General features: G+C 30.4%; 1 protein-coding gene across 3 annotated transcripts in view; it reads left to right on the forward strand.

The window, feature by feature from the left end:
• Positions 1-17,585, forward strand: part of LOC124360630 (thymosin beta-like) — a 39,634-nt gene that overhangs the window by 6,361 nt on the left and 15,688 nt on the right. For 2 of the 3 annotated variants that reach the window (XM_046814401.1, XM_046814399.1), the window contains exons 2-3: positions 8,402-8,530; positions 11,579-11,692. In XM_046814401.1, coding sequence (XP_046670357.1) covers positions 8,407-8,530; positions 11,579-11,692 — 238 coding nt within the window. In that variant the 5' untranslated portion in view covers positions 8,402-8,406. The remainder of the gene's footprint in view (positions 1-8,401; positions 8,531-11,578; positions 11,693-17,585) is intronic. The other variant, XM_046814400.1, reaches the window with a different exon arrangement.

Below are 17,585 nucleotides of genomic sequence, written 5' to 3' on the forward strand. Positions count from 1 at the left end.
TGACATTTTTTCACCTCTTATAAATAATTATATAAATATAGTATAATATATAATTGTAATTTATTACCAGGATAATAATTTAAAGATGTATTATTATTATGTTCAAAACCATAATGACATGTGAAGTCCCATGATTGAAGTCACTTTCCAGTAACTTCAGCCAACCTGAGTAATAAAATGAATTTTGTCACGGACAAATCTCAACAAAAACTTGCACATTGTCCGATACCATGTATGGTCAAACATGATGTGTTGGTGGTACGGTCCAACGGCAATTTCTGCCCACTGCACCATATTTGTCGTTTCCAATAACAGTTAAATAAAATTTTTATTCTTAAGAGCTTTATTATGTCACAATTTTAAAACATTTCAATTTAATTGATTTATGGACATGGTAAGTGTATATAAATTGAATTAGTTTACAAAATAAATAGCAGAATATAATTAATATTGTAATTAGGAATTACAAGTAACATAATTATGCTTGTATATTGTCCGCTGTGACCCTTTATTTTTATACAGTACTGTATTAGTAACATTAAGTTTATCCTTTTTAAACTTTTTAAAGTCCGAATTGAGCAGAAAAGTCTTCTAATTCTACTTTACTTAAGCCATATGGTGTTCAGTTGAAGTAGCAGGTCAGGTCAGGGTTAAGACATTCTCCAGCCTTGACATGTTAGGACAGATCCAATCTTGGCTTATACATTTTTGTAGATGAGCTAAAACGTATAATTCACCATAAAAGCAGCACTCAAGAATTATTAAATGTGTACAAAACTTGTGTCTAGAAACTCTACTGTGTAAAATACTCTGTATGCCACAATTAGTACGGTAATAATAAAAAAAGGTGATGTAACTGTTTGAGTATAACAATTTGATAAGTTTATTGTTTATTAATTTTAAGTTCACTTGTAGGTTGCATCTTGCGCTTGCAAAACATAGTCTATTCATATATATATATAAATTGTTACTAAGAAATTTAATTTATCGTACTAAAGAATTTGTTAATTTAATACTGTATAATGTTAAAGAAAATTCACATTTTATAAAACTAATTGTGGTTGCTACCTTATTTTAATAATCAGTAAAATAACGAGTGATAATTATAAAAATGTTATACAAAATAATAATACTACTTTAAAAAAGTATTAAATAATTAAGTTAATAAAAAGTGTTTTTCAATTATGTTATAAAGGACTGAAAGAGTAAAATAATTTTTCTTGCTTTCAAACAGATTCATACTCCCATTTTGATTGTACTTAAAATGCAGCAGTACTTTAATTAATTTTAAAATATTTGTAAAATTAAAAACAAAATCCCAGGAGCATAAGAAATGGATAAATGTTGCATGATTGATCTTGTTCTCATGGTTTTTGTTTTGATGTGGAAAATGTTTGTTTTCAGTGAGAAATGTAGGCCTACTTATATCACACTTACATAAATAGTATGAACTTACTTTGTTTTTGCTATAACAAAACAGAGTATATTTTTAATACCAGTACCTTTAATATCCTTCTCAATTAAAAGGTTTCAAAAGTAATACCAGTACATAAAAAAGGGGATTGTACTGATCCTCTTAACTACAGACCATTGTCTATTCAACCGTCATTATCTAAAATATTTGAAAAGTGTGTGCTGATTCAATTAGTTGACTATTTTGAAAACAATAAAACTACTTGACATTGATCAACATGGATACAGGAAAAATAGATCCACATTAACAGCATTAAGAAATTATATTGAACACATTTTAGAGAACTTAGATGAGGGATACAACATTGTTGGCGCCTTTCCTAGATTTGACCAAAGCATTTGACAGTGTTGATCATAAAATATTACTAGAAAAATTAAAAAGCTATGGTATCATTGGTAAAGAACTTAGCTGGATTAAGTCGTACTTGGAAGGCCGTCAACAGTTTGTTAATGTTAAGTATTTAAATAAAAATAATCAGCATGATGTTAGGTCTCATACAAAAAATGTGACCTACTCTGTCCCACAGGGGTCAATATTAGGCCCTTTCCTGTTTTTGTGCTACTTGGGGGGTTTATCTAATTATCTGTATGATATAATTGATAATAGTAAAATTTGTTTGTATGCGGATGATATAAGCTTGTGCATTGCCGATATGGAATTAGGTACAACTAAAAAGAAATGTAACGAATCAGTTTCATTGTTAAAAAGTTATTTAAATAACAGAAATCTTTTACTCAATGATAATAAAAATTACTTTTATACAGTTTACTTGCAAAAATGTTGAATCAAACAAAATTAATATGAAAAACCTGGATAAAGAAACTAAATTTTTAGGGCTACATTTAGATAGTACACTTAATTGGAACATTCATGTACAAAAAATATGTAACAAATTAGGTTCAGGAATTTTTGCACTAAGAAGGCTAGCACCTTTTTGTAATAAACAAACCTTGAAATCAGTGTACTATGCCATGGTTCATTCACATATCGCATACGGGATTGAAGTGTATGGGGGGAACAAGTGCTGTAAACCTGAATAAAATTTTACGTCTACAAAAGGAGGCAATTAGGGTGATTCTAAAACTCAAAAAAGATGAGTCATGTAAGTTACATTTTTAAAGAGCTCGAGTTTATGACTGTATACAGCCTCTATATATATAGAACAGTATTATATGTAAAAAATAATGAGACTAAATTACCACGACAACTACATGTTCATGATTATAATACTAGGAACAAAAATAACTTTGTAATAAAACAACATAATAAAGAAAAAATTTAAGCAAAGCCCAACTTATATGGGAATCAAGTTTATGGGGAACCTGCCAGGTAGCATCAGGAATGAAAACAATAGTGTTAGATTCAGAAATAAATTAAAACAGTTTTTAATTGATTTGTCATGTTATAACTTTGAAGAGTTTTACTCCCAGAGCCTTGTATTTTGATTTTGATTTCTGAAGTCTAGTGGAATTAATTATAATTTGGTAATAAAATTAATTTAAATAATATTAAACCTATTTTTAACTATGTTAAGATTTTTAAAATAATTGACATTAAAAGGATTGTATGTATGTACAACTAATATAACATCACCTTAAATATTTATTTATTAAGAATGACGCATTCATGTACATTTTATGTATGTCTTGAATAAAGATATTATTGATTGATTGATTGATTGATTGAGTTTGTCACTACTGTATATATATAAATAAAAATTGAATCACAAAAAGTACTTGCTCCGTCGGCAACATATACACCTAGAAATATGAACATTAAGTTAAACAAACATCTAAGTTTCATTAAAAATTGTTTGTCTTTTCTGAATATTCCCAGTTAACAGAAAGGACAATTCTTTGTCGTGTTGAACAAAGTTTATTTCTACATAATTTTAAGCAGTTTTACCTAGATTTATTATGTTGGAAATAATGAGCTGTGTTTTTGATTCTTTTGAGTATAGGAAGTATATTTAATATTTTGTTTAGAGTTTTGTTTGGGATAATTCATATAACATGGTGTGAAAGTTAAGAAATTGATTTTTCAGAATAATGTTTAGGCTGATTCCACCTCTCTGTCAAAAGTAAAACATAGCTTAATTTAAAATTTGATTATAATATAATTAATGTAAATAGCCATACAGTGAACAAAACTTCTTCTGGTCAGAAATAGATTATGTTCTGTTTATTATATCATAGCACTTTTACTTTATACAAAAAAGCATTCCAGTTTGTACTGTAAATAAATGCATGAACGTGTAGTTTTAATAAAGAAACGTAATATAATTCTGCTTAGTAAAGTGATTTTGTACAAACAGAAATATTGCTCAGTGTGTTCTTTATTCTATAATAAGTGGAATGTTAAGACTTGGTAATCATTGGTCACAAAAGGTGTTGAACAAGCACTAGTGAGTCATTTAGACTACTTAGTCATGTTTTATCACTGCTATTCTCTCTCCTCTCTCTTTTTCACAGATAACAAAAGTCATTATGGTACCTCAACAAAAGACACCTCATTCTTTTGTGTTATATTCTTTATTATTGTTAGCCAGTGTATTGTAAGAAAATATCAGCAAATTAAATAACTTCTCTTATTTTCATAAAATGTCTGTATTTTTCATTAATGTGTAAAGAAACACAAAAAGAAAAAAAGCAATACACATATTGTGTGAATATACAATATACAGTAAAGCTTACTTTAAATGATTAATTACTAAGTTATTTGTACATATTGCTCTCTGTAAAAAAATTGTATCAGTCTATTTAAATACACTATTAATGCTGACTAAAGTTCTGTACAAATTATTTTGTATTTATGAGTCTTTTGTCTCTTGAATTAAAATTTGTCTGAAACTAAATAGCAAAAATCAAAATTAATATTTCATGTCTATTTTAAGCTGAAACTAAATTAGTCATACCTTCAATACACCTTCTTTTATTGAAATTGTAGCCAGCTAATATATTACTTTGTTATTCATTGTATGAAGGGGTTCACAATGTTTATAAATAGGTATTAAAATATCTGATTTGTGCACAAATCGTGTCCAAATTCAAAAAGAGTTTTATTTTAGGATGTAAAGTGCTTTATGCATTTATAGTTACAAAGTTTGATTTTTAATTGTACCACTGTTGTAAAAAGGGATATCATAGTTTAGGAATGGAATTTGACCATACTGTGCACAATTGTATGATTTCTGACAATTTTTATCTAGATGTCAAAGTTAGCTAGTTGGTGTGTTTAATTTGGAAAGTTTTGTTTATAGTTTTGTTCTATTGTACAATAGAACACACTTAAAAACACAAATAATCTTATTTTAAGTATAAATTCAAATAATGTTGTGTTTTTTTAAGTGTAGCTTATTAAAAAATTAATACTAAAAAAATGCTAATGCTAAGTTTTTACTTATTAGTATATTGTAAGAAACAACGGGCATTTCATTAAGTTTTAAACATTGTTTAAATCAATAACACTGTTAAACCAAATTTTAAAATCAAATTAGAATAGTTGAGGAAATTTTCCAACAAGATATAAATAACAAAATGTTTGCATTTAATTAAAAACACCCATTGACATAAAAACATGAATGTCTAGTGTGTCAGAAATCAGACATTTTTATTCATTTAAAAAATATAGAAGAAAGAAAATTATAATAAAGTAATTAATATAAAATGTTCTCGATATTGCTAATGGTAAAAAAAATGACATTGATTAAAGTACATATAATTATTTTATTTCAAAAGTTTTGGCTAAAATCCTGAACTCTGTAACCCTAGTGGAGGCAATGCTAAAATCCTATTGTCTAAAGATTTGTCTTCAGCCATCTCAAGGTCAAAGACCAGCCAGCAGCCAGGACTCACACAGATTTGAAATTAAATCAATTGAAGAGCCTCCTCAGAGGATTATCTTGTAACAAATATGGGATTCAAAAAGGGATTTTATGCAATTTTTGTTGCTGTTTGTATGCTCACAGTATATATATATATATATATATATATATATATATATATATATATATATATACAGGGTGTATATTATGTCTGGAAACACCCAAATATTTCCTTTAATAATTTAAATATAAATTTGAAACCTCTTACAATCATGATAGAGATTGGGCATCTACTTTTTTGGAACAATGTTTTGTTATGTCACACCAACGGGGGACGTCCTGCCGAGGGTATCGTGAATATTCTTAAATGGAAGCCTATACCTTGTGATACATAATTTTAAAGGTAATAGCTTACTGAATTGAATGCCACAAACCGCATCTCAAGGGAATTATTCTATCAGAAAATAGAGCATTTTTAGTATTGAAAATTTACTGATGTTCAACAATGTAATTTTAACATGATTCTTGCCACAAAATGTGTTACACTAATTTTTTAGCATTTTTTTTAAATGTTCAATTAAATAAAACAAAAATTTCATTTTAAGCTGGTTCTATTAGCACAAATTTGCCAGTTTTTATTACAGTACAATTATGGAAATACTTATGTTATTGATTTCTTATTACAAATAAAAAATAATGTATGCTGTTAGAAAAGTCTTACAACAAACGTTTTACCTGCATTTGGTGTCAAAGCAATTGTTCGAACTGTGTTCCTTCTACGGTTTGACAATGAGCCAATCTTGTGTAAAATGATTCGACAGAGTTGCCTAACATTTCTTCAGTTATCAAAGCAATCTCCTCTATAATCCTGTTTCTTAGGGTCTTCCAAATTATGAGGCTTTCTTCTATAAAACATTGGATTTTAAATGACCCCATAGGAAATAATCGATTGGTGACAAATCCGGAGATCTTGGAGGCCATTCGATTTTTCCTCTTCGGCCAATCCATTTATGAGGAAACCTTAAATCCAAATACTCTCTTACCTGTCTCCCCATAATGGGGTGGAGCACCATCCTGCTGAAACCATACATTATCAAAGTATTCTCCTGATGCAATTTGAATAGCTGGGATTATTTCATTTTGGAGCATATTGTAGTAAAGTTCGGCATTTAAATTTCCATTGATGAAAAAGGGTCCAACAATTTTGTTACCTAAAATTCCACACCATACGTTCAGTTTTTGTGGTTGCTGTGAATGGGACTCAGTAATCCAATGTGGGTTTTCACTAGCCCAGTAACGGCAATTTTTGCCGGTTAACATTGCCATTTAGGAAAAAAGTTGCCTCATCAGAAAATAGTATGTTGGTCAGAAAATCTCTATTGTCATCACATTTGCGCATCACAAGTTCACAAAACTCAACTCTTCTGTCGTAATCATCCTCACTTAACTGTTGGACTAAATGAACTTTAAAATGGTTTGTATTTAATTAATTTTCAAAATCTTACTCACAGACATAGGGTGCATATCATGTTGCTGTGCAGCTTTTCTGAGCGATGTATGTAGGGTCTTCAATAAATGTTTGCAAAACATCTAGTGCATGTTCTTCATCTGTTGCAGATTGTATCCTACCCGACTTTGGCCGATTACGTACACTCCCTGTCATTTCAAAACGCTCAATAGTTTTTGATATTGTTGAAACACTTATGGATTCCTTTCTGGGAAAGTGTCATTAAAACAAATTACAAACTTCCCGATAAGATCTTTGACGATCGCCATATCCTCGCATCATCAACAGAGTAATTCGTTCTCTTTCAGACAATTCCATTAAAATTGCCAAATAAAAACTGAACTACTGTAATTAGATAACTTGTTGACAGCAATGCTTCAGAGACACTGATTAACTCGACAGGAATGATATGACCTTTGTCCATTTGTAATTCCCAAGCTTAGACCTGTCTAGTGAAAGCTCCATGCTCAACAAACTGAAACCTGTAGACCAGATGATTAATAACACAATAATGTTTCTCATAGGCTAGTGACCTTGTGTCTCTTTAAACCTTCCTGCTGACTGGAAAACACCAAGTACAGATTCATAAGTAATCAGAGAAAGTGACTCATAAGTTTTTATTCATTGTAATAAAAACTGGTAAATTTGTACTAATGAAACCAGCTTAAAATAAATTGTTTTATTTTATTTTAATTGAACATTTAAAAAATGCTAAAAAATTAGTGTAACACATTTTGTGGCAAGAACCATGTTAAAATTACATTGTTGAACATCAGTAAATTTTCAATACTAAAAATGCTCTATTTTCTGATAGAATAATTCCTTTGAGATGCGGTTTGTGGCATTCAATTCAGTAAGCTATTACCTTTAAAATTATGTATCACAAGGTATAGGCTTCCATTAAGAATATTCACGATACCCTCGGCAGGACGTCCCCCGTTGGTGTGACATAACAAAACATTGTTCCAAAAAGTAGATGCCCAATCTCTATCACGATTGTAAGAGGTTTCAAATTTATATTTAAATTATTAAAGGATATATTTGGGTGTTTCCAGACATAATATACACCCTGTATATATATATATATACAGTATTTATATATATATATAAATATAATAATAAACATTACTCAGAATACATCCTATCAATGTGAACCTTCTATACCCAGTTGTTTGGGAGACAACACCGTACACTTTGTAGATCTGGAGGCTTGGTCATTCGTTTTTCAGTCTCTTACACTAATTTTGTTTTTGAAGAGTTAAAAACAAGATCATTGTTATATCACAATACTACTTTGTGGTGCTCACTGCAATTTAGTTATATTAATAATAATATATCAAATAAATTTATTCACATTATTTTTAAGATTAAAAAAACAAGAATTATATATTTTGTATATATTTCCAAAAAAATTCCTGGAATGATATTTTATTTATTTTAAAAACATATTAATGGTGTTTTTGACAGAGTTGTTTATTAGTTACTAAGTCTGCCTTAAAATTCATATTTATCGTTATCATTTAAAAATACTTTTCTTGATTTTAAACTCTGATAAACATCAAAATCCAGAAATTTATTTCAGTGTCATATTTTACAGCAAACATGACGAGTCCGTCTAGCCCAAAGAACCTTCCCAATGACCTCAAGAGCCAGCTCGAAGGCTTCAATACAGACAATATGAAGAAAGCAGATACTAATGAAAAAATTGTTCTTCCTACAGCTGAAGGTATTGTACCAAACTAATACACAAAGTTCAGTATGAATTATCATATAGCAATGATTAGTAAATATCATTGTTATCATGCACCAAGTAGTAGTTTTGTCATCTAGTTTGTAATGCTGCAATTTACCAAAACATTAAACTGTGCTTTATCTGCTATCAAAGAGAATTTTGAATTAAAAATATAAAAGTTGTTTGTCACAATTAACGATTAATTGTGGAGGATATTTTCTCTTTCCCCACTACTACTCTTCAGTACTACTCTTGTCACCTTGTCTTATCACTTCTTATTGTAATATATTCTTAATAGGATTAGATTACAAACATAACTCTATTCTACACTTGTCTATAAGATAATATTTCTTTATTTATTACTTTGTTATTGGAATACTATCTTATAGAAAAGTAATATATATATTGAAATATTAATAAGTAGCTGTTTTTAACATGCAGCTTCACACACAATTTTCAAAATTAAAGGGTGCAGCCTTTTTAGTGAAAGCAATGATGTAATGTGATGGAGCTGTACAGGTATGATAATTTTCAAAGAGAGGTAGGTATATGTATGGTACTTATTATTTTAGTGGCCATGGTTAAGCGATTAATAAGTTAAATACAACTTTTTACGTGTTCATGTATTTTTTGCGAGTGTAGGAGCAGGTCAGGGAAACCTACTTTGATAAAAAAAAGTCCACCTCTAGTGTTTGTAATCTACGTCCAGTCTAAGATATCTCCAGTGCGATAAGTTGAGTTTGCATATAGGACTGATGAGTCCTATGTCTATGGCCTTTTTATTAAAAAAGGGTTTAAAAATGTCTATCCTCATAGTTTAGTTTCACTTCCACTCTAATTGATTTATGGTGCCAAAGTTGAGTTTGCCTAGTTGCCCTGACCAAGAAAATAAATACATATATGTAGATTTTTAAAGACCTACTTTAGTCAAAAGGTTCAATTACCGGCCCTTGTATTCTACTTCCTGACTAAGATATTTCAAGTGCCATAGTTGAGTTTACCTTTACATAACAATAAAGAGGATATACATTACTCCTCATGTATGATTGAAAATTTACTGCAGTAAAAAAGTGTCTTTTATAACTTTTTAAATTTACTTCCTATCTAATTTATTTACACTTACACACTTGAGTTTGCATTATTACTCCGACTAAGAAAATATACATATATATGTAGATCTCGCTAACCAACTTGGATTAAAAAAGCGTCTACTTCTGGTGTGCAATATTTCTGGTGCTATAATCGATTTTTCATTGTTTACCCTGATCAATTAAATGCTTACGTAAACTTAAAAAGGCAACTTTGGTTGAAAAGTATCGGCTTCTATATCTTGGGTTCTTTTGGCATAAGAGGAAAAGTGTAAAATCCTGTAAACTAAGTTCATTCGACATTTTAAAATAACGTTTATAATAAATTGTACATGATAGAAGTCATTGTTGTTTTTCGGACTGGAAGAAGATGACTCTTTGATTCTTTTTTTTGTCCATTCCCTGTTTCTCCATAAAGCACACTGATAATGTCATATACAACCTCAAGGAACCAAACTTTTTTGTACCTCTTGTGCAAATATTCACAGCTTTGTTCATTAAGGTGGATTCTGTAACAGAGTTGAAATAGTATTTCTAGTGCATTAGATAGTTTAAAATGGTCACTTGTGCAATCTTTAGTTACAATTTGTAGTAATTTTGTCTCTCGGTGAACTTTAGTTGAAAGTGTTAACAGCTGTGTTCTGCCAGTTACATTTGCGTTATGTTTTGTAAACGTAAACATTATAGTTATTTATCTGAATTATAAAATATTTCAAAAACATTTTCTTATTTTACTCTTTATAAAGACCTTCCTCGAACTTCAATAAATATTTTTTTAAATTAGGCAAATTTGTCTAGCTGTTCTTAAGATCAGCACTTAGCAACACATTTAGCGATTAATTTTTATTCATAAGATGAAACTAACGAGCAAAAGATAGCTGTCTGCAGTAATTTCTTATTTTAAAAAAATCTTAAAATAGATTATTAGCTAGAAAATAGTCCTCATAAATACACATATCAGTCGAAATATACAATATATGTAATTTCAAACTGTCTGAATCTGTTGGTTTTCTTGCAAAAAACTATGAAAGCACTTTGTAAAAAACAAACTATTAAAAAGGAATCTAGTTAACATGTTTTACCAGAAATAGGACAAAGTAAGTCTGTTTGAGCCTGTATTTTCCTTTAACTTGTCATGCAATAGTTTTTATGCAGAAATGTACTTCCTGTTTTGTCTTAAGTCTTATTAATATTTAAGTTGATCCTGATTAAGAGCTAAGTGTGGTTATCCCTAATAATTTAGAGACATAGATCTTGGAAATATGCCAAATATAACAAGTGTGAAAGTAGTTATGTAGCAAAATATTTGGAATCGACTGTTAAAAAAAAATATATATACTTGATACATCATATTTTGGAATGTAAAAATAGAAAATACTAACCTCTTTGGATACAACTGTCTAATTAATCTACTTATAGTGTCTGAGGAGTAGATTAAAAATGACAAGTACTCCTGTGTTTAAAGATTGTTATTAACAATGGACGGATAATTTTAAAGGATAGTGGGATTTGGATAACAATGGCAAATGTCGGAAATCCTACTGTCCTTTCAAGTTCTTATAGTGGCAAGTAACTAAATATTACTATGGACTAGTAAACATTCTCAAAATCAAATGCAAATATTTGTTGTGTTTCAAAAATATAAAAGTCGTGTAGAGATCGTGCAAGTTGTTTTGAGGAAGTTTATTATCAATGTATAAAAACAAAAAAAGTTAAGAAAATTGTTTTCTTATTCACTTATAATAATTATAAGACATAACTTTTCAGTAATTGTAAAACTACTGTAGTGAATGAATGTTAATGCTTTGAACTATGTAGATGTATTGTTAGTTTTCATGTACTTCTGTGCTTTTAGTTTGATGTTGGTATTGTGTAGTTCGTTACTGGATAATAGAAGTGTCTTGCTATTGCATGTTCTGTTGCATGTGTTTTATCGTAATTTTTGTTACAATAGACGTTAAACAGGAGAAACAACATAATCAACTCATACACAGTGTTGAGAATTTTAAAGCTGACAAATTAAAAAGAACCAACACTCTGGAGAAAATTGTTCTACCCAATGCTGAAGGTATGATTATAATATGTTAATACATCATTAACACTTTTAACCTAACCAACAAGTTGGTTAATGTACCGTGATAATAGCAACTTATAAGTCCTTCTGTTATATAACATCATTTAAACATAATTATTGTGGTCTTTGAATATTATTGATCTGTTTTTCATTATATATTTCCGTGCAAATGGTGGTCTGATTTATTTCCAAGCATCTGGTATTATATTTAAATGTATAGTACGTTAACCCTTTGGATGACACAGTGAATGATTTTTCATTGCTGGATAACCTTGCTAAAAAGTGCCAGGTCACAATCTGTTGTCGCCAAATATTATCGTAAAAATTAATCATGATCCTTTTTATATCCTATATTGTTTTTTAAAATATTATATTTTTTAACTATCCTACAATAGAAACAAATATGTAATTCAAATTGTCCTTTGTGTAAATTAAGATAAAAACACAAAACAAGAGTTGCAATAACAGCTGGCGATGAACAGCTGACACCTGGTTGGCGCTTGAACAACTCGCTGCATATAGCAGTCTGTTAACTGCTTTGTTAAGTTAAAATTTTTTTTAATTAAGGTAATTGTTGTAACTGTTTCTTTAATTGTTGTATACAATACATGGGTCGTGATCTCTTAACCGTAAGTAAAGATGAGAGACAATTACTTAGAGATTTGTCGAGTAAAGATGGTGATAATGACAGCTTTTAATTTTATAATATATTTGATGATGACACTGATGAAGACCCTACCTAAACATCAGAACTGGACACATGATGAAGATTTGTGAATCTTAACCCTTCCCGCGCTACGGCAAATTGGGACGCACCATACCCAAACGCTACATATACCTCAAAATTTTTTTTACCATAAAGTCAACGCTAATGTTGCATTTGAGTTTGTTGCCATATAAAAAGACTTTTGGGAACGAAAAAGTATAATTTTTTTAATACGTTTATTTAAATTTATAAAACAATATAAATACACCAAATTTAACGAAATGTTGAACGAAATTTTACTATCGTGTATAATATTATATTATAGTATATTATATGTATAGTATGTATATTATACAATTAAAATAAAACATTAATGGGTATAAAAAGATCTAAAATTAGCCATCACGCTGTTCAAGATAACGTCAACGTGTGGTACGTCTTGAAACACGTATCCGGGTGCAGGTTCGGCCGGGCGGTGCATGTCTCGCACACGTAAATGGTCTCCTTGCGTAAACCGTTGCGTGTACACACAACACATCTTCCAATATGTCAAAAACCAATTTGACAACGTAAACACAACAGTTCCACTCGCAGTCCGCGAACGAACTAAACCGGCGAGTTAGTTCGTCAGTAGCGCTTGTGTCTGGCAAAACAGGCAGTGGCATGGGTAGTGCGCTGCCATTTTGCAGCTTGGAGAAAAAACCGGGAGGCGGGGACAACTATTACTGTGCTTTTCTATTGAGGGATAAATACTCCAGCAGTTGCTGCACTCCACCGGCAAAACTGGGAACTACTTACTCCCAATAATAACCTCAATGTTTAAAAGCGAATATATTTGTCAACAGCGTTTTGAGCAAAGTAAATATTGGCGGTTATATTTGTCAACAGCGCGCGAAGGGTTAATTCTTCGATCATAGGCCCACACTGCATGTGCACTGTATGTACATAATCTCAAAAAACTGTTATGTAACTATTGTATTCCTGGAAAATATAGTACTATTATCTTTTCTCACATTTACAAGGTTGTAATAAACTTTAAAAAAATTGTTCCCATAGTATCATTTTTTGTTTTTAATTTGTAAAATGTAAAAAAAGAAGTTATATACATTTTTAATATTCTGCAGTTGTATTGGTTTTATGTTATTTTCTTGTTGTGCATTTCAATTCAAACATATTGATACCATTTTTATTAAAATACCATAAAAAAATATATAAAATAATTATAATTTTTCCCCTGAATCTCTGTAATATAGTTCAGTATTGATTGACACTTCTTATATACGACATACAACATAATTGTGAGATAAATTTCTCATTTACTCAATTAATACTACTGTGGCATTCAAAGGGTTAATGAATAGATCAAAATTAGATCATTGCAATTTCTTAATATGCAACTAATCACTGATTTACTAGCTCTTGCTCTTTATTAATTATTATCACTTTTACCAATGTGTATTATATTTGTTGTTTATTATGATTCGAGTTTGCTACAAACAAGATATTAATAGCACGCCTAACTTTTACACCTAAAAATAGATGTACAGTGGCTAGAAACATTACTAGGACATGTAGAAAACTGATTTGTATGGTGAAATTAACAGTGTAATTGAAAAAGTTCCAGAAAAACCTCATCTAGATGTTGCAGTATGTCAATAAGAGTATTAGTTCTGGCATAACATATAAAAATTGCTGTGCACCTCCATATAGAACCAAATGGCAAATACCTACTTAGGTGGTATCCTAGCTGGACGGCAAGAGATACATGACCTACAAGGGCGACGGCCACTGCTGTCAGTGGTAAAATGTGTGTTCACACTGAGCGCCGTGATAAGGCGGCATGTCGTGAAGCCCGAGGCAGCTATGCTTGATCCCACTGTCATGTCACCGGTGTAACGCTACAGACTCTCGTGACAGTCACCCTTGTTGCTCAGCTAGGACATTCACACTACTTACCATGTGTTTGTATCTGTTGATTTTGTCGATCGCATCGCTCTTGTCGTCCAGCTCGGACACCTCTTTATTTGGTTATTATTTGATCCAATCGTCAACAGGTTGTTTTATCAAATGTTGTATAACGTTGACCTCTCAAATAATAATATAAAAATTGAGTGAAGAACTGATAGTTTGGTCCTTAAATTTTGTATTACTTGGAGGTGAATTGTAGGAAGGTTTTAAGTTTTTAAGAGTTTTAAAATCGGTTTTTCCTGTAAAATTTGACTACATCTGCACTAACTCCTTGGTTAGCATTGTTCAATGCCACCTTTGGATGTTGAGAGAGTGAAATTTAGCACTGGAAATGGTGTATGTAGTGAACTCTATTAATTTCTGAATTAAAAGAAACACAGAGTTTTACAATCCTAATACCGTGTTGTGGTATAAGCAAGTCAGCCGCTTAGCAAAGTATAAACAAATGGTCCAGGAAGACACACCGCTTGCGGTGGCAGAGTCACCAAGGACAAGCACTCGGCAAAAGACTGCTTGCTGATTCTAGCTCCGGCTTCACCAGATGGCTGATGGGGCTGGGCAGGGATCGGGTTAAACAAGTGATTGCCTTGATCACTGGACACGGCCACTTCAGGAAACACCTAAACACTCTAGGTTTACGAAATGAGGACTCGGAGTGTAGACTCTGCAATAAGTCTGAAGAGACTGCAAAACACATAATACTGGACTGTGAGAGACTGGGAGCAAGGATTAGGGCTCTTTCGGTGATAAACAACCAGGCGACGAACCAGATGCTAGAATCGGGGAAAAGCTTCTTAGCCTAATTAAGGGCACAAAGATAGGCTTACCCCTCTAACATCAAAGGGGCACACAATAAGCTCAGGTTGACGTGTGAGGATCTGTGAATCCACCCCAATACCGTAAAGAAAGAAAAAAAAAAAAAAAAAAAAAAAAAAAAAAAAAAAAGCCTAATACCGTAACACTTTAAATGATGTCTCTTAGATTGAAGTGTTAAGAAAGTTAGAGAAATCTAAAACCTGAACACTGTGAGGTGAGTATCATTGGTGTAACCGTAGTAACAGCTTGATATGGTGGTTGCTTATAGTCCTATTGTTACTGCTTTGCAAAGTGCATGCGTCATTCTTCCATAATGAACTAGTCATAAATGTTCAGTTCATCAGTATGATTGTTAAACGTTTTTTCAAATCAGATTAAATCACATTGTATCAAATAGATTAATTAATAAATTAAGTTAAATAAAATAAAATAAATTATTCCTATGCAAATTATTTATCTTAAGATTGCTGCATTATCTTAACTTTTATAACGTTGTTATGTAATCCCCTAATTGATATTATTTTTTAATAATTACAAGTTAAATCCCATAACATAAGAAATATATTTTTTGAATTAATCTTCATTCTAAACAAAATAATTGTTTTTTTTAAATATTGTTTGAATGCAAGTTATGACATAGAAATTGCAATTCCTCTCATATACTAAATCCACGGCTGTAAGTTTGATGATATGTACTCAGCAGCAAATTTCAACATCATTCCATAACTTTAACATTTATGCTAAATAAATCTTATGTTTATGAATTCTCCAAGTAGTCTTTGTAATAACATAAGCTAGATGTCTTGTTATACTGTGTCTGTGTGTTACAATATATTTGTGGGACGACAATAAATATTCTTGGTTGTTGTGTGGTTATTTTGTTACAGAACAAGTACACATTGAATCATACAAAATATTATATATCAAAAGCATTCCTATTGTCATTTTATGTTAGGTGTCATTGTATAATATGTACAGTGAGAAGTTTTGTAAACAATAACAATTTAATTATCTTGAAATTGAACTGCTTTAGGTTTTAAATTCTATCACTGAAATACCCCTTTCGGCAGCTTAATAGAGGTGAAGTGGAAATTATTTAATCAGTGTGAGTTTTTACAGTGTTGACTGTAATAATTTATTTTTTCTGAATCCGATACCCACATTCTTCTGTCTTTAAATTTAATCATTATTTGCTTTCATAAAATTGCTTACTCTGAGTACATATAAACATTATATTTTAAATACAAATAAATTTAATTGTTTCTATCATTCCTTGGTATAAAATATAACTCTATTAATTGTGTAAAAGTCGACCAACTTCATACAATGTATATTACATATTATGTATGAAGGCTGTGTTAATAGTATTATTCAGAAAAATACTAAGATTACTACTTTCTTGTTTTAAGATCATTCTTGGGGACATAAGTTAACAAAAGTAGAAATGTAGCTTGTCCTATAATGAACAAATTTATAACTTATTGTAATTAATAAGTACCCAGTTAAAACTTCTTTTTATATGAATAAATGAATAAATGAATAAATGAATTTATTTCCCATATATAGAAATTCCACAATACAATTATTTGAACCATTGAGAAAAAAAACTGGCCAATTTTTACAAGTAGTTTGGCCAATTACAAACATATATAAATTCCAATTCCTTTAATCAGCAACCAGTCTATGATTAATTAACTGATTAGTTAGTTAATCTAAACTAAATCTAAACTAAATTATCTAAAATAAACTAATTAGAGTCTAGCATTATGCTTATTACAAGTTGGTATGCCCGCTGTAGCATCTGTGGGCAGAGATATTCATTTAAAACATGCTTGAAAACCACTACTCTAGCACGTTGGTGAAACACCTTACATCCTTCTGACCATAAAGCCAAGCGACTGTCTTTTTACAAAAGTACTTCATATTGGTTGAGTTCTTTATTTGAAGCGGAAGTTGGTTGAAAAAATTTAGGGCCTAGGTATTGAATGGAATGACGGAAAATAGATCTGTTGACTTTTGTGGTAGTTTAAAAACGATTTATTTACGAAGCTTCTCGTACTGTAAATATGGTCATTTGGTATAATACTTTCTCTATTTCCGCTCCTAAACAAAAAAACAGTCTCAGGACCTTAAATATAAAGAGATGTTGAACAGGTAGGATTTGTAGCTCTTGAAATAAAGGGAACGAGCTTGTTCGTTTAGATTTTTTAAGAATTATTCGAAGAAAAAAAATTTTGAGTTGTTCTTATCTTTATCTATTAAAGTTTTGTAAGTACCCCCCCCCCAGCAAGGTAGAGCATACTGTATTTTTGAATTGATTAATGCAAAATAAAGGGTTCTTAAAAGATTAGAATTACAAAAATTTCTTAAAAAATAAAAATTTTCTTATTTGTGATC

This window comes from Homalodisca vitripennis, chromosome 4 (assembly GCF_021130785.1).
Source record: "Homalodisca vitripennis isolate AUS2020 chromosome 4, UT_GWSS_2.1, whole genome shotgun sequence".
NCBI lineage: Eukaryota > Metazoa > Arthropoda > Insecta > Hemiptera > Cicadellidae > Homalodisca > Homalodisca vitripennis.